The sequence below is a fragment of the Pelobates fuscus genome, chromosome 2 (assembly GCF_036172605.1).
Source record: "Pelobates fuscus isolate aPelFus1 chromosome 2, aPelFus1.pri, whole genome shotgun sequence".
Lineage (NCBI taxonomy): Eukaryota > Metazoa > Chordata > Amphibia > Anura > Pelobatidae > Pelobates > Pelobates fuscus.
Genome location: NC_086318.1, coordinates 350179637 through 350198611, shown reverse-complemented (window position 1 = coordinate 350198611; position 18975 = coordinate 350179637). Strand labels below are relative to the sequence as shown.

General features: G+C 45.4%; 1 protein-coding gene across 2 annotated transcripts in view; it reads right to left on the bottom strand.

Annotated features, from left to right (window-relative positions):
- LOC134585871 (interferon-induced, double-stranded RNA-activated protein kinase-like) overlaps window positions 1-18975 on the bottom strand; it is a 92203-nt gene that overhangs the window by 24241 nt on the left and 48987 nt on the right. For both annotated transcript variants that reach the window (XM_063441354.1, XM_063441355.1), the window contains one exon: window positions 2392-2448. In XM_063441354.1, the coding sequence (XP_063297424.1) occupies window positions 2392-2448 (57 nt within the window). The remainder of the gene's footprint in view (window positions 1-2391; window positions 2449-18975) is intronic.

Here is an 18975-nt window from a genome sequence, read left to right as displayed (position 1 = left end):
GTATATATTAATTGAATATTTATTTCCAGTGTGTGTATATAATGAATGCAGTGTGTGTGTGTATGTGTGTGAGTGCAGTGTGTGTGAGTGCAGTGTGTGTGTGAGTGCAGTGTGTGTGAGTGCAGTGTGTGTATATGAATGAAGTGTGAGTGTGTGTGATGCAGTGTGTGTTTGTGTTGGTGGGGGTGGGCATTTAATATATTATTAATTATTATTTTTTTATATTATTTTTTTCTTTGTATTATTATTATTATTATTTTTTTTTTCGTCCCCCCTCCCTGCTTGATACATAGCAGGGAGGGGGGCTCCTTCCCTGGTGGTCCAGTGTCATTGGTAGTTCAGTGGGGGGGAGAGGGGTGCTGGCAGAGCTGTACTTACCTTTCCTGCAGCTCCTGTCAGCTCCCTCCTCCTCCGCGCGGTCTGTGCAGCTCCCTCTGTCAGCTCCCAGTGTAAGTCTCGCGAGAGCCGCCTTACACTGGGAGCTGACCGAGGTGCTGAACGGACAGCGCGGAGGAGGAGAGAGCTGACAGGAGCTGCAGGACAGGTAAGTACAGCTCTGCCAGCACCCACAGCCCCCAGTCTGTATTATGGCAATGCAAATTGCCATAATACAGACTATTGACTCGAGTATAAGCCGAGTTGGGGTTTTTCAGCACAAAAAATGTGCTGAAAAACTCGGCTTATACTCGAGTATATACGGTATATATCTCCAGATTAAGAGCCCAGTGGGCCTGGTGCTAAAGATTATGAGGGGCCTAAGTACAGAATCTTATCGACCAAAAACACTAAAACAGTCATACTTCTCAAGCGCTATGAATCTAGTGGAGATGTTGCCGTAGGGAAACTCATAGGATGAAGCTATAAGAAAACGAAGATTATTTTAAAATATGATAATCTATATCTAATTCATGCTTTCATCTTTTCATCCACACCCCCTAACAGCAGTGTCCAGTGAAGCAGGAAGTCAATGGGCGATGTAAAAGGGTGGGCCACTGACGCGGATCATGTAACCAGAACTCCCGAAAGGGACGAACATGCCCAAAAAAGGAAGCGTGTCTGCCCAAAGAATTGGAAGACTAGCCTGCCAATCATGCATGCTGGTCAATAGCATCCTGAGCTTGGCATAAATGCATCAAATGATGCGCTTGTTCCATGGGGACACAGACACTGGGAGACATGTGGACACTGGGAGACATGGGGACACAGACACTAGGGACACTGGGAGACATGGGGACACATACACCAGGGACACTGGCTGGGAGACATAGGGACACAGAGACACTTGGGAACATTGTGTCCCTAGTGTCTCAGTGTCCCCGTGTTTCCCAGTGTCCCCTAGTATCTCAGTGCTCCCAGGTCTCCTAGTGTCTCAGTGTCCCCATGTGTGTCTGTGTCCCCATTTCTCAGAGTCCCCAGAGGTCTTCCTTTGTCTCAGTGTCCCCATGTCTCACTGTGTCCCCATGTCTCCACGTTCCTAGAGGTCTCCCTGTGTCTCCATGTCTCCCAGTGTCCCCTAGTGTCTCAGTGTCCCCATGTCTCACAGTGTCTGTGTCCCCATGTCTCCCTGCAGCCTTTCCCCCCATCCCTCACTTCCCTGAGCTGTAGGCTGTCTCTGCAGTTGCTGTCTGGACTCTCTGTAGCTGCTCCCCTGTGGATCAGTGAGTAGAGAGATGCTGTAACTTCCTATGCCTGGCTCTCTCCAAACACACACACACAAACACACACACACACACACAGTGACCCCTACTGGCCGGTGCTGGTATTGCAGAGTAATCTCTGTTTATACTGAGAAAAATACCGGCATTTGTATTGTCAGTAATACTGCAATATCGGCACCAGCCAGGCAGCCTCAAATAAATACCAGCCTGGTGGCATCCCTACGAGTACTGTGTAAATTTTTTTTTTTAAAATATATATTTAGGGGGGAGGGGAGGGAATCAATGGGCCTATTCCATGGGCCTGGGCCTGCAGCTCCATTACCCCGTATGTTAATCCTGCCCTGCGAACATGTTTGTAGTTTTTGATCCTGAAGAAAGCCCAGTGTGGGGCTGAAACATTGATTGATATTTTAATGTATACCCAATAAAGTTATTTGGATTTTATGAAGACTGAGGAGTGCAGCCATCATTTTGGATACTTTATATATATATACATACATACATACATACATACATACATACATACATACACACACACACACGAAAGGTATGCCTGGTCTGGATATTGTTAGTTATACACCTCTCAAGTGTTCAGGCACCTTATTTACTAATACATCTTCTCCAGTATAGTTCTAGGCAGTCTGCATTAGACTAGAGGTTTGTTCTGTCATAATACATTTTCTGTGGTGGCTTCCTTTGCTAGATATTAACTGTTATTGTTTCCCCAGCTTACCTTTCATCACATGTATGTATTTTTAGTTTCGTAAAATTTGCTGCCAATTCAACCCTTCTGTAAATAAAAGGAATACATAGTTTAACATCTTCATGGAAACCTTTGGAATCATTTGCATCTGTGACATAAACCCCCTTCACTGAGGAAGCACCTTTGCTTCTCAAACCCCTTTAAAAGGGTGACCATGTAATCTGCTGCATTTCTAAAGTATAACAAGGTGGGATGAGATAATCGTTCCTCATTATACTAATTAATGATAACCCCACAGGAGAAAGGTTCTAATAGAGCCCTCATATGCCACTCGCTTTTGCCTATGGGGGTCAATGAACCCTTCATTGGAGAGAATCTTCACTTTCACATTAGTGGTCTTTTGATCACATCTGGACTGAATTTTATGAGGGGAAAGAGGTTCTACAAGAGCCCCCATATTTCTCTCTGTCATAGTGAGGCATGAATGGTGATTTACCAGTTTTGTAATAAAAAAAAAAATTGCAGTGGCAATCATCTACTTATTGTTTTTACAGTATGGTGACCTAATTGCCTAACAGGAAACTTCCATAGACCAATGTAATTACTATGTCACTTTTAGGGCGCAGAGCGTCCTAAAAGTTACCTGATAACCATCATACAGGGAGTAAAATTGGGTATGTGACTCTTCTTTTGAAAGGAAGCTTTCAAGTGATATCACATATATAGGTTACACATCAATAGTGCGTGAAGAAACTCCCTGTTATCCCCCTACATATACATTATATATATTTATATATATGGCCCTATGTAGGATGATGTTTGATGTCATTATTTGTTGTTTTATTATAATTTTTTTTTTACTATAGTAAGAAGGTTTAGACAGGGGTAGGATCATGAATATTTTAATAGGTTACTTCACCTACTGTGAAATCAAAATTTTGTGTAGTTTAAAATATATGTTATAAGTATAAGTTACAAGCGGATACAAAGTCACAAAAATATAAAATTTTGTTTTTTTGCTGAACTGATCCTGATGAAAGCCACGTAAGATGGCTGAAACGTTGATGACTAAGATTATGTTTTAACAAGATATGGAATAAAGAAAGAAAACTTTTACAAAAGAAAGAGACCGTGAGTGCAAGCCTTTTTTCAGTATGTCTTATTAACTTTGGCTATGGCTGTAATGCACCCGGCATTTGCAAATTTTTCAAAGTGTGTGTGCAGGGAACTAAAGGAATATATATATATATATATATATATATATATATATATATATATATATATATATATATATATATATATATATTTCCGGACCATTATTCACGGCAGCATATACTCATGGGTTAGCTCCTCCCCTCACAGCAGAAAGGACAGGAAATAGAACTCTGCAGCTGGTATATATAGATCATCCCCCTTCCCATCAGGCAGTCTTTTTTCCTGTCCTTCCCAAGCAGTTTGGAAGGAGTCTGCTTATGCAGGCCAGATTTTTTCTTTTATGCTCACCAGGCAATATTTTTGTAGCCCTGCCGGTGTTCAGCCTCTAAGCCCTGAAGACCCAGCAAAACGCACAGAGATGAAAAGTTGCTACCCTGGGTACCCCCTTTAGTGACCGGGGGTCGGATCCAACCTCTCCCTGAATGGATGACAATGGTCCACTGCATGCCAGGGTTCAGCCTCTTATCCCTGAAGACCCAGCAACAGGCCAGCTTGGGTACCCCCTCAGGGGATATATGTGATATACTGCCTACATGAAGCCAGGCCAGGGTTCAGCCTCTTATCCCTGGAGACCCAGCAAACAGCATATCGGTAAGAGTTGCCAGCCTGGGTACTTCCTTCCGTAACCAGGGGTCTGACCTATCTATCTCCCGGAAGTGATGACAGTAGTCCACTGCATACATGAGGCCCAGTTGAGACTAAGCCTTTATCCCTGAAGACCAAGCAAACAGCACAGCTGTAAGAGTTGCCAGCCTGGGTACCTCCTTCAGCAATCAGAAGTCTGGCCTATGTCTCTCCCTGAAGGGATGACAGCTGTCCACTGCATACATGAGGCCCAGCCGAGTCTAAGCCTTTATCCTTGAAGACCCAGTAAGCAGCACTGCCAGAAGGTGACTACCTGGGTATTCCTTTTCTATGTGTTCCACCTTGTATGGAGTTTTGTGAAACCTTCTCCCACTGGTGATGATGAACGGCATATGGGGTACAGATGGAAGCCTATAGTTTAAACAGTTTAGGCTGTCAGTTGTTCAAATCCCCATTTTGTCGCTGAAACACAGGCCTGCAGCTGTTCAGGTAAGTGTATTAGCAATTTAGATTAAAACTAGTATGGGGGGGGGGCGTGGTTTGACCGCCGTGCGAAATGGCCGCCTGAGAGCAGAGCTCCGCACCCGAAGCCCGCCAAAACGCCCTGCAACACGCTACAGCTACCCCCAAAAAAAACCCAAAACAGCCCGAACTGTCCCCCTGCTCCCGCAGCAAATGGCCAGCAGGAAGCTGTCGAAGCAGGGCCATAAAGACGCGATGTCGGTCGCGGACATGCTATCCACGCCGCGGCCTACCACTCGAGGCGCCCAGACGGACCAGCCGCATAGGCAGGAGGAGGCACCGGGTGGGACCCCGTCGCGGGGGGCGCCGACTGAAACCTCGAGCGCAACGATCCTCCACTCCATTGCGGAGGTCAAGGGCTTCCTGGCGGCGGAAATAGCTCGGTCGACGGCAGAAGTGAAGGCGGAAATAGCCGCCATTGGCATCCGCACAGCGGCAGTTGAGCGCCGGATGGCCGGGATCGCCAAAGCCCAAAATGATAACACCACTGTCACCAATGCCCTGCAGCACAGGCTTGTGGACCTCGAAATAGAAATGGAGGACATCTCTAACAGAGCCCGCCGCAATAACTTACGCATCCGCGGCCTGCCAGAGACAGTAGGGGAGACAGACCTAGAAGCAGCACTGGTGAGCACTTTCAGACGCAGCCTCCCTGATATACCAGAGCACATGTGGTGGATAGACAGAGCCCACAGGGCCCTCAGAGCTAAAGGCCCTAACAACAGCCCCCCAAGGGATGTCATCATAAAATGGCATTACTACAAAACAAAAGAAGCCATCCTCAAGCATAGCAGATCGCACCCATACACCTGGGAACGCACTGAACTGCAATTGTACCCGGACATAGCTCCCTCTACGCTGCAAAGACGCAAGGCCTGGAGACCGGTAACAGATCTCCTCAGGGAACAGGGGGTGAGGTTTGCTTGGGGATACCCCTTTAAAATTATAGTCTTCAAGGGACCCAAGCCAGCAGTGCTACTACCCTCTATGGACATACCAACTTTCCTCACAGGCCTTGACATAGCTGTGCCGGCTGATCTACAACTTCCCCAGGGAGGACAGGCCCAACTCCCACTACTACCAGACGCATGGGGGCACAGCGACCTGACGGAGGACATGCACTAAAAGGGAACCTCAGCAACAAAACCACGGGAGCATTGAGCCGAATGCAAACTGAACTGCTTAACTGAAGGACTTCTTAATACAGCGGTTTACAAAGCCTGGACTGAGAGCAAGTATATACTGGGACTGGGGTGGGAGGGGGGGGGGGACAATGGTTATTGGGACTCCCGGAAACTAAGCCACGCATGCCCTGAGAAGGGGTATGACTGCGATCTGATGGCGGGCACTTAGCTACTCTGCTCTACGGTCAAAAGCCAAGCTACAGCGGAGTCACAGAGTAGCGGGATGCTTACTAGAGACGCCCAGTATTACAGGGACCTTTGCCTCGCTTGATTCGGGGCCTCTTATAGGGTGCCTGGGGGCGGGTGGGGGGGCTGGGGTGGGTTCCGGGGGGGTGGGGGGTGTACATCAACAGAGATCACTCAAAGCTGGCCTTCCCCCCCCCGTTTCTGCCCTCCCCCCCCTTCCTCCCCCGGGGGCCCGGGGCGGTGAGGGGGTGGAGAATGATCCCCCGTATGGTTGGTGGGAGTCCAGATGAGGTATAGGGAACCTGGGTGGCACACACGACAAGTACCTTTTATACACACAGACCTAAGGCAGGCGAGCCCCAACACACATTACAGGGGGAGATCCTGAGGGGGGCGGACCCCCCCCCCACCTACACACTAGCTGTAGTTAGCTGAATGCGGGTTTGACTGGGTGCTGGGTTTGGCAGCCACCGCTCCCTTAGAGGTGATCCCCTCAGCGGAGCAGTTGCACACCCCCACAGCTCCTGGCGATTGATAAGACCCGGAATTCCTGTTGTTGAATTGTTATTGTTTTTTTGTGTTTTTGTTATTGAATTTGTACTAAATATTGTACACTATAACTTTGTACTCTAACAGGTGGTAGACCGTCTGAGCCTGCTCGCCTGTATCTCTATTTCTTCTCTTGTATCTCTTTACTCTCCCCGCCTTACCCACCCCTCATCCCATCCCCGTACCGGACGAGCCGAAACTCCGCGGAGAGACCCAACGCTCTGAGCGCATAGGACCCTCACTGCAGACCTGTCATAGAATACAGCAGCAAAGTGTGAGTACCCCACAAATCTAAGTCACAGCTCAAAGTAACACGACACACACCCCGACACATGGACCTCCTCCTGACCTCACTAAATGTAAATGGCCTAAACACCGCAAACAAACGCAGGCTGTTACTGAGAGAAATCCATAGACAGAGGGCCACAATAGCTTTTATCCAAGAGTCCCACATTCCTCGCACCTCTAGGATTCAACTTACGAACCATATCTATACGAGAGCCTACACATCTAGGGCGACATGTAAAAGAAATGGAGTAGAAATACTCATGCATAAGAACTGCCCCATGCGAGTCACTGGGGTGCAAACAGACACGGAGGGCCGGTACGTGGTACTCTCAGGAACAATGCTCAACAACACATACCACCTTATCAACGTATATGGCCCAAATACTCCAAACCCACAATTCTGGAGAGATCTGGAACTCATAGTTAAGAACCTGCCGAGAGGCATACTAATCCTAGGGGGGGACCTTAATGCCACGCCCTGCCCGGCGTCGGACAGAGGGGGTGGACAACAGTTGCCCCGATCGCATAATAGGGGGGGCCAAGACAAACTCCTCCACACCTTCATACAACACACGGGACTGCTTGACCCATGGAGACTGCATCACCCGGGAGAGAGGGACTTCACCTTCTTCTCCGCGGCTCACAAATCCTACTCCCGCATAGACCTCTTCCTTACAAATAGCATGGGAATGCAATGGATAAAAACCTCACGAATCAATCCGATCACGTGGTCGGATCATGCAGATATCGAAATAACATTGAAAGCACCCGGTAATCACACGCAATGGAAATGGAGACTAAATGCCTCCATGCTGAAAGACACACAAACACAGGAGGATCTCCGACAGGAGATCGGGCATTACTTCCAAACAAACGCTACACCGGACATAACACCAACGACCCTGTGGGCGGCCCATAAAGCGGTGATTCGTGGTCTCCTCATAAAAATAGCGACACGTAGGAAAAACAGAAATACGAGACACTCACGGCACTACAAACACAATTGCGTAAAACCGAAATGCAACACAAACAGATGGTCACTCAGACCACGACTAGGGAACTGACAGAACTCAGACGGCTCATTACAGAACTTATGTTGGACGACATAGGCAAGACGCTAGTAAGGACAAAAAGACTGTTCTATGAAAAGTCCAATAAAATGGACTCCCTACTGGCGAAGGCCCTCAGACCCCAAACACAAGCGCCTACGATCCACGCCATTAGAAACGACAAAGGGCAGATACTCACAAGCCCGACCGACATCAATGAAGAATTCACCAGATTCTTCATGTCAGTGTATAACCACTCTCCCACTCTGACAAGCAGTAACAAGCTGCATGCCACAGCAGTGGCAAAGTTTTTAGAGGCAATAGATCTCCCACTACCCCAAGCGGACCTGGTTGCCCCCCTGGGGGACCCGATAGACGCGGAGGAGGTAGATAGGGCCATAACGGCACTGAAGGGTAACAAAGCCCCAGGCCCAGACGGCTTTGATGGGGCCTATTACAAAACCTACAGGGAGGACCTGGTGCCACACCTGACAAACATGTACACACACTGGACAAAAGGAGAAGCCCCATCCCCAGACCTTACGACAGCTAACATCGTCCTGATCCCGAAGCCAGATAGAGACCCGGCGCTAGTCGCAAATTACCGCCCTATCTCACTTATAAACTTTGATGTAAAAATCTATGCCAAGCTGCTAGCGAACAGGTTAAACCCACTCCTGTCGAAACTCATACACGCTGACCAAGTTGGCTTTGTACCCAACAGACAACTATACGAAAATACCAGACGGGCGGTAGATCTCATGTGGTGGGCGGGGGAGTCCCGAACGCCTTCTCTGATCCTTTCCCTGGACGCGGAGAAGGCGTTCGACAGACTTCAGTGGCACTTTATGTTTACCCTGTTAAGGAAATTACAGATACCAGACCTCTATATAACAGCAGTGAGAGCACTGTACCATACCCCAAGGGCGCAGACGGTGATACCGGGTGCACCTCCATGCCCTTTCAACCTTACAAACGGCACGAGGCAAGGGTGCCCGCTGTCGCCGCTATTGTTCATACTGGCCCTAGAACCTCTGCTGCAATCAATACGATCCCACCCGCAGATCACGGGAGTGAAGATAGCGACAGAAGAATTTAAGGTCTCTGCTTACGCAGACGACATTCTGCTCACTGTCACCAACCCCGGGAGCTCAATCCCACACCTCCTGGACCTCCTAGACTCATATAACCAAGTGTCGGGATACAAAATTAATGTAGATAAGTCCGTGGGTATGCCCATAGCAATGACGGAGGAAGACGTCGTAGCGGTCCAACAAACAACCCACCTGACCATCACCCACAACCCTATAAAATACCTTGGAGTAAAATTGACAGCCCGCCCCGAGGACCTATACAGAGAAAACCACCTCCGCATTATCACAGCCCTGTTAAAAGATCTGGACACATGGCATGAAAAACCAATTTCATGGATAGGAAGATTGCATAGTATAAAAATGAATCTGCTCCCACGCTTGCTCTTCCTGTTCCAAGCGCTCCCAACAAAAGTGACCAAAACAGACCTAAAAACAATACAAACTGCCATTGACGACTTCATATGGGCCCGTAAAAGACACAGAATTAAGAGACAGACACTCTACAGGCCTAAGAGCAGAGGGGGGTTGGGACTTCCCAACCTTCACCTCTATTACCTCTCAGCACAACTCGCCCAGGTGATAGAATGGCACGCACCGCCAGACACACATAGATGGGCGGATGTGGAGACCTTGCTCATGTCCACGGACCTACCACAGTTCTGGATCTGGTTGCCTCGAGCGGACAGACCAGTGCTTCGCACCACCTGCCCAGCCATTCTGAATTCCATCAGAATCTGGGATTTAACGGCACATAAATACGCACTCACGCACCCGGTGTCACCACTAGCCCCATACCTACGAAATAAAGCCTTCCCCCCGGGAATGACTGCCAGAGACTTTAGAAACATTGAAGATACCGGTATACAGAGATACCACCAGCTATTCCACGCGGACAGGTTCCATTCATTCGATGAACTAAAGACCCTGGCCCCCCTGACAACAAAGGACTATTTCAGATACATGCAGCTGAGGGACTTTGCAACAAAACCACATATCAAGGCAGCGGCATTGGCAAAACTTACCTTTTTTGAGCGACTATGTATCGAGGAGGGTCCACGTACCGGCCTCATCACCGCACTCTACAGTCAACTAAGCGCACCGACAGGTGACTCCCACATACCCACATACATAGCACACTGGGAAGCAGACCTCCAGCAACCTTTGGAGAGCGGGGAATGGCAGGACATATGGGAGGCGGCAGCGAAGGCCTCCATTTGTGTCCTCCATCAAGAGCAGTGTTACAAGACACTAATGCGCTGGTATACCACACCGGTGAAGCTCTGCAGAATGGGCAAAACAACGACAGACACCTGTTGGAGGGGGTGTGGGGAACAGGGCACATACCTGCACATGTGGTGGGGGTGCCCGAAGGCACAAACCTACTGGGAAACGATAGCCACACTACTGACGACGGTCCTACACAAGTGCATCCGACCAGACCCCTGGACATTTCTAATATCCAGACCAATAGACAGCCTGCCACACAAAGAACAAAAACTGCTGAACAAAATTACCTTAGCCGCCAGGCGAGCAATGGCAAAAAAGTGGCTACACACAGACATGCCGCAGATAGAAACAGTAATACAATATATTAAAGAAGCGCATCTAATGGATAAGCTCACTGCACAAATTAGAGACACCTTCCAAACATTCCTTAAGACATGGGAACCTTGGGAAGACTACATAGACCACTGAGGGCCCGGACTCTACCAAAGACGCTCCCCCGGTACACTCCCCCCCCTCCCCCCCACACCCCCTGAACCCCTGGCATCTCCTTCCTAGTCTTTCACCCCTCTACTTTCTTACTATCCTGTATAACTTCTTTTCTAAAAATAAAAATCCATGCATGGCTGCGTTTATAACTGAGGCCGGTGAATATTGCACTACACATCGGTACAGACGATGAAGCTGCACCCGATATGCCACATGAAGATAACGTTCCCAACGAAGCTTCTGATCAACACCTTCATCGATACCCTAACGACATGACTCACTGCACCGACGAGTGTATGCGTACACCGCCCCCCACCCTTTTTCTGCTTCTGTACAAGCACCATGCATGGTTGATACTTACAGCATTTAAAAAAAAAAAAAAAATAAAAATAATAAAAATCCTTGACTAGTAGCCAAACAAGCTTACGGTCATACGTGCCGGTCTCTGTACCTAATGTATAAGGACACTGTATAAATACGTGTAAACATGTTGCACAATGTTGGGCTTTTGCATAAGCCATATATGCCTATTATCTGCATGCTTATCTTGTCAAGATGAAAAAATAAAGAATTTAAAAAAAAAAAAAAAAAACTAGTATGGGCACCAGGGTCTCTGTTCTTTCAGTCCCTCCCAGCTGCTTACATTAGGCTTCCTTCTAACAAATAGGTCACATTTAGGAGGTTTGTGTGGTGAGCATTTAGGTAAGTTTATACATGAAAGGAGGCATTGTGCAAAAGAGTGCTGATAATGCAATGAGGCATTGTGAAAAAGAGTGCAAATAATGCAATGAGGCATTGTGAAAAAGAGTGCTGATAATGGATATCTTGGCTGTATAAAGTCTGCTGGAATTCCACAGTCATGAAGACAGAGAAATATCCAAGGTAAGAGAACTTTCCTGGGTTACTGATTGAAGTACACACATGTATATAACAGGTTTAAAAAAATAAATTAAAAAAAAAAACTAACTCTAAGTCCACACACACACTTGTTTCTATCAAGGTATGTGGCCCTGATTGCTGTTATCTGTGCGTTATTGCAAATAAGCAGGCTTTTCCAGAGAGTGGAAGAATATACTGCATATGAGACCACTGGGCCTCAATATCTGTACATGAACTAGTGGTGGTACAGCATCGGTATGTTTCCACTATATGCTCTAATGTATGAATTGGTATGAAGTCTCAGTGTGTATCCACTATATGCTCTATGTATGAGTTACTATGAGAACTCGGCCTCAGGATATATATCCACTATATGCTCTGTGTAGGAGTTACTATGAGGACATCGCCTCAGTATATGTATCCACTATATGCTCTGTGTAGGAGTTACTAAGAGGACACGGCCACAGTATATGTACCCACTATATGCACTGTGTAGGAGTTACTATGAGGACACAGCCTCAGTATATGTACCCACTATATGCTCTGTGTAGGAGTTACTATGAGGACACGGCCTCAGTATATGTACCCACTATATGCTCTGTGTAGGAGTTACTATGAGGACACGGCCTCAGTATAGGTATCCACTATATGCTCTGTGTAGGAGTTACTATGAGGACACAACCTCAGTATATGTATCCACTATATGCTCTGTGTAGGAGTTACTATGAGGACACGGCCTCAGTATATGTACCCACTATATGCTCTGTGTAGGAGTTACTATGAGGACACAGTCTCAGTATATGTATCCACTATATGCTCTGTGTAGGAGTTACTATGAGGACACAACCTCAGTATATGTATCCACTATATGCTCTGTGTAGGAGTTACTATGAGGACACGGCCTCAGTATATGTACCCACTATATGCTCTGTGTAGGAGTTACTATGAGGACACGGCCTCAGTATAGGTATCCACTATATGCTCTGTGTAGGAGTTACTATGAGGACACAACCTCAGTATATGTATCCTCTATATGCTCTGTGTAGGAGTTACTATGAGGACACGGCCTCAGTATATGTACCCACTATATGCTCTGTGTAGGAGTTATTATGAGGACACAGTCTCAGTATATGTATCCACTATATGCTCTGTGTAGGAGTTACTATGAGGACACAACCTCAGTATATGTACCCACTATATGCTCTGTGTAGGAGTTACTATGAGGACACGGCCTCAGTATATGTATCCACTATATGCTCTATGTAGGAGTTACTATGAGGACACAGCCTCAGTATATGTACCCACTATATGCTCTGTGTAGGAGTTACTATGAGGACACAACCTCAGTATATGTATCCACTATATGCTCTGTGTAGGAGTTACTATGAGGACACAGTCTCAGTATATGTATCCACTATATGCTCTGTGTAGGAGTTACTATGAGGACACAACCTCAGTATATGTACCCACTATATGCTCTGTGTAGGAGTTACTATGAGGACACGGCCTCAGTATATGTATCCACTATATGCTCTATGTAGGAGTTACTATGAGGACACAGCCTCAGTATATGTACCCACTATATGCTCTGTGTAGGAGTTACTATGAGGACACAACCTCAGTATATGTATCCACTATATGCTCTGTGTAGGAGTTACTATGAGGACACGGCCTCAGTATATGTACCCACTATATGCTCTGTGTAGGAGTTACTATGAGGACACAGTCTCAGTATATGTATCCACTATATGCTCTGTGTAGGAGTTACTATGAGGACACAACCTCAGTATATGTATCCACTATATGCTCTGTGTAGGAGTTACTATGAGGACACGGCCTCAGTATATGTATCCACTATATGCTCTGTGTAGGAGTTACTATGAGGACACGGCCTCAGTATATGTACCCACTATATGCTCTGTGTAGGAGTTACTATGAGGACACGGCCTCAGTATATGTATCCACTATATGCTCTGTGTAGGATTTACTATGAGGACACAGCCTCAGTATATGTACCCACTATATGCTCTGTGTAGGAGTTACTATGAGGACACAGTCTCAGTATATGTATCCACTATATGCTCTGTGTAGGAGTTACTATGAGGACACGGCCTCAGTATATGTACCCACTATATGCTCTGTGTAGGAGTTACTATGAGGACACAGTCTCAGTATATGTATCCACTATATGCTCTGTGTAGGAGTTACTATGAGGACACAACCTCAGTATATGTACCCACTATATGCTCTGTGTAGGAGTTACTATGAGGACACGGCCTCAGTATATGTACCCACTATATGCTCTGTGTAGGAGTTACTATGAGGACACGGCCTCAGTATAGGTATCCACTATATGCTCTGTGTAGGAGTTACTATGAGGACACAACCTCAGTATATGTATCCACTATATGCTCTGTGTAGGAGTTACTATGAGGACACGGCCTCAGTATATGTACCCACTATATGCTCTGTGTAGGAGTTACTATGAGGACACAGTCTCAGTATATGTATCCACTATATGCTCTGTGTAGGAGTTACTATGAGGACACAACCTCAGTATATGTACCCACTATATGCTCTGTGTAGGAGTTACTATGAGGACACGGCCTCAGTATATGTATCCACTATATGCTCTATGTAGGAGTTACTATGAGGACACAGCCTCAGTATATGTACCCACTATATGCTCTGTGTAGGAGTTACTATGAGGACACGGACTCAGTATATGTACCCACTATATGCTCTATGTAGGAGTTACTATGATGACACAGCCTCAGTATATGTATCCACTATATGCTTTATGTAAGAGTTACTGTAAAGACATCGCCTCAGTATAAGTATCCACTATATGATATATGTATGAGTTACTGTGAGGACATCGCCTCAGTATACGTATCCACTATATGATATATGTATGAGTTACTATGGGGACACAGCCTTAGTGTATATACCTGCTATATGCTCTATGTATGAGTTGCTATGAGGACACCGCCTCAGTATATGTATCCACTATAGGCCCTATGTATGAGTTACAATGAGGACGCTACCGCAGTATATGTATCCACTATAGGCTCTATGTATGAGTTATTATGGAGACACAGCCTCAGTATATGTACCCACTATAGGCGCTATGTATGAGTTACAATGAGGACGCTGCCTCAGTATAGGTATTCACTATATGCTCTGTGTATGAATTACTATGAAGATACAGCCTCAGTATATGTATCCACTATATTGTATATGTATGAGTTGATCTGGAGAAAACACAGTCTCAGTACATGTCCTCTACATGCTCTTAAGTTGGGGTGAAGACATTGCTTCAGTGTATCTGTTCACTATATGCTTGATGTATTAGTGGAAACGCAATATATGTGAATGATATAGGACACATCCTCTATGAGTTTAACCCCTTAAGGACACATGCCATGTGTGACATGTCATGATTCCCTTTTATTCCAGAAGTTTGGTCCTTAAGGGGTTAATCTAATACTGGTTCTATGTGTGGATTGCGAGTCACAACCTCAGTATATGTGAGTGGTATAGTAGGTGCATGAAGTCCTGTTACAACACAGCCTCAATTTATCTCACTCATATAATCTCAATGTGGTTACAGGCATAGAGTCACTGTATAAAGCAGAAGTAGGCTATGTATGATTACTGTTTCAACAGACTCAGTATATGTGACTGATATATTTGTGTATAAGGTGCTGTTAAAGGACCACTATAGTGCCAGGAAAACATACTCGCCCAAGGGGTTCTCCTATACCTTGCTTAATAGTGATATTCAATAGCCCAAATTATTCCTTAGATGGATTTCTAGAAAGACATGTGTTAATTTAGTTGAACCCCCCTTGTTGCATCATGCTGCACAGAATAGGTTGCATGAACAGGTCCCTATACTGTGCCGCTACTGTGGATAATCCTACTTATTAAAACATAGCCTTACTCAAGAGAATTCCAAACAACTGTAACCTTATTCAAATAAATGGGGCATATGATAACTGCTCATTTAAGCCCCTCGGTGCAACTGTGTCCAGTTCGTAAATCCAAAATGCTTCCTTGCGTATCAACATATTTCCCCTATTACCGCCTCTTCTTGGTAGGGGGATATGGTCAATTGCCACAAACTTTAAAGTAGCCAAGGAATGTCTATTTTCCAAAAAATATTTGGCCACAGGTTTATCTGTGGCTCCATCCCTAAAGGCCGTTCTGATATTGGACCTATGTCCTCTGATCCGTTCACAAAGTTGGGTTTCTGTTTTGCCGACATAGCACAGGCCGCAGGGGCATGATAATTTGTATATAATGAACGTAGACTTGCAAGTAATTGTGTATCTTATCCTGTAGGTCTTGTTCCTGTGTGGATGCATAAATGTGCGTGCTGGCACCATATGGCCACACGTCACGCATCCTAGGCAGCGCACACTTCCTCGCACTTGCACCTTCTGAGGTTTGGTATAACTTTCTACAGGGTCTGTTTTTATTAGCATGTCCTTCAGGTTTCTGTTCCTGCGGAAACAAATTCTTGGGGGCTCCCTAAATTCACAGGGTAACGCATCCTCAATTGCCAACATATTCCAATTCTTTTTAACGATATTGGATACCCTCTGAGCTTGGTTATGGAACGTTATAGGGAAGACCAATGCTAGTCTTTTACAGGAGTCCTGTGGCTTGGTCGCTTTTTCTTGTGCTTTTTCCAATGCTAAATCTAAGACTCTACTGCCATATCCACGTTCCAGAAATTTATTTCTCATTTGAACCAATTGTCGTTGTCTGACATCATCTCTCGAATTGTTTCTCATGACCCTAAGAAATTGTGCTTGGGGAATGGAATTTTTCAAGTTTCTCGGATGTGCACTAATGTAATGTAAGATTGTGTTCCGGTCCGTAGGTTTGGAGTACAAACTAAATTCAACTTTGTGGTTTATTATGGTGAGTTCCACATCCAAAAAATGAACTTTTTCTGTGCTGATATCCGCCGTCATCCGTACAGGTGTAGGTAACTTGTTAATGGATTCAACCATCTGCTGAGCTTGTTCAATAGTGCCACTCCATAGTATCAGCACATCGTCAATGAAGCGAAAATATCTTATGATGTTATGTCGATACGGTTTCAGTATATGCTCCTCCTCAAATATATACATATATGAATTCGCATACATAGGCGCCATAGGTGCACCCATCGAGGTTCCTGAGATCTGCATAAACCACTGTTGTTCAAACCTGAAGTAATTATTCTTCAGTACCGCTTCCAATAACTCCAAAGTGTACTCGATCGGTGGACCTCTGTATACAGATGAAGCACACAGGACTTGTCTCATTGCCTCTATACCATCATCATGAGGGATGATGGTATAGAGGCTACTCACATCCATAGTTATCAAGACAGGATCTTGTACATCTATGTGAAGCTGCCGCAAAGACTCCAAGAGTGAGGGGGTGTCCTTTATGCACGTATGTAGATTCAAAACTGTCTCCTTAAACTGTGCGTCTAACCACTTCCCTAGAGGTTCAAGGACTCCACCCACCGCCGATACTATCGGTCTTCCCGGTGGTGCGGTTTGGTCCTTGTGTATTTTGGGTATTGTATACATAACCGGAGTCCTTGGAGACTTTTGAGTGAGGTATGCATACAGATTTAGGTCTATATAGTTGGCTCTTACTCCCATGTTCAATATTTCCTCTATTCTAGCTTGTACCATAGTGGTGGGGTCCCCTCAAGTTCTTCATGTGCATAGTAGCGGATAACACTTTAATGTACATAAGAGCAACAGGTATCACTTTAAGGCCACATTAGGATCCTCATTGAATGTTTCAACCACATGAGTTCACACCAGGACTGATTTGCAGATAGCACATAAATGCACATAGTTTCACTTTATTAATCACTGACAGCACTTTAATGTATATAAATGCAATAAGTATCACTTTAAAGAATGATAAGAGGCACTTTAGAGAATGGGTATTTTCAGAAAGTTATAGATAGCACTTTATTGTACATAATAGATCACTGTAAGCACTTTAATGTACATAACAGCATTTAGTACCACTTTATAGAACATAACAGGCACTTTAGCGCATAGTAATACACTTAAAATTGCAGATAGCACTTTAATGTATATAATAGCATTAAGTTTCACTTTAATATACACAGGAATCACTTTGATATATATGTTTGTTCCCTGAGTGTTATTTGTCATCTGAATTGTACCAATGTATGTACTTGTTAGGTTTTATTATCCACAGTAGGTTTGATATGTGATCGTGATACTTCATTGAGAGGACCAATGGGATCGTTTAGTAAAGCTAAGTATGAGCCTTCCCCCTTTATACCCTTAGTATTATTAGGCTAGTGAGCCTTGAAAACTGTGCTGGTACATGAATGGATAAGTTTATATATTGTGTATGTTTTTATGGTCCTGATAGATCTACCGTGTAGGCGCCCTGGCGTTGTGTAGCACTACTCCGTTGCCGGGGAGCTTGTTTACATTGCGGGTAACCCTGGCAACGGGTTGTTGTCGCGAACACGCCACTTCCGGTTTCGGCGTGTTCGCACATGCGCACATGAATGGGATAGACGCCGGACGCTTGAAGACACAGGTGGTAAGCATTGTTAATTTTATTGATGAGTCTGTTTAGCTATATACAGGGAGTGCAGAATTATTAGGCAAATGAGTATTTTGACCACATCATCCTCTTTATGCATGTTGTCTTACTCCAAGCTGTATAGGCTCGAAAGCCTACTGCCAATTAAGCATATTAGGTGATGTGCATCTCTGTAATGAGAAGGGGTGTGGTCTAATGACATCAACACCCTATATCAGGTGTGCATAATTATTAGGCAACTTCCTTTCCTTTGGCAAAATGGGTCAAAAGAAGGACTTGACAGGCTCAGAAAAGTCAAAAATAGTGAGATATCTTGCAGAGGGATGCAGCACTCTTAAAATTGCAAAGCTTCTGAAGCGTGATCATCGAACAATCAAGCGTTTCATTCAAAATAGTCAACAGGGTCGCAAGAAGCGTGTGGAGAAACCAAGGCGCAAAATAACTGCCCATGAACTGAGAAAAGTCAAGCGTGCAGCTGCCAAGATGCCACTTGCCACCAGTTTGGCCATAATTCAGAGCTGCAACATCACTGGAGTGCCCAAAAGCACAAGGTGTGCAATACTCAGAGACATGGCCAAGGTAAGAAAGGCTGAAAGACGACCACCACTGAACACGACACACAAGCTGAAACGTCAAGACTGGGCCAAGAAATATCTCAAGACTGATTTTTCTAAGGTTTTATGGACTGATGAAATGAGAGTGAGTCTTGATGGGCCAGATGGATGGGCCCGTGGCTGGATTGGT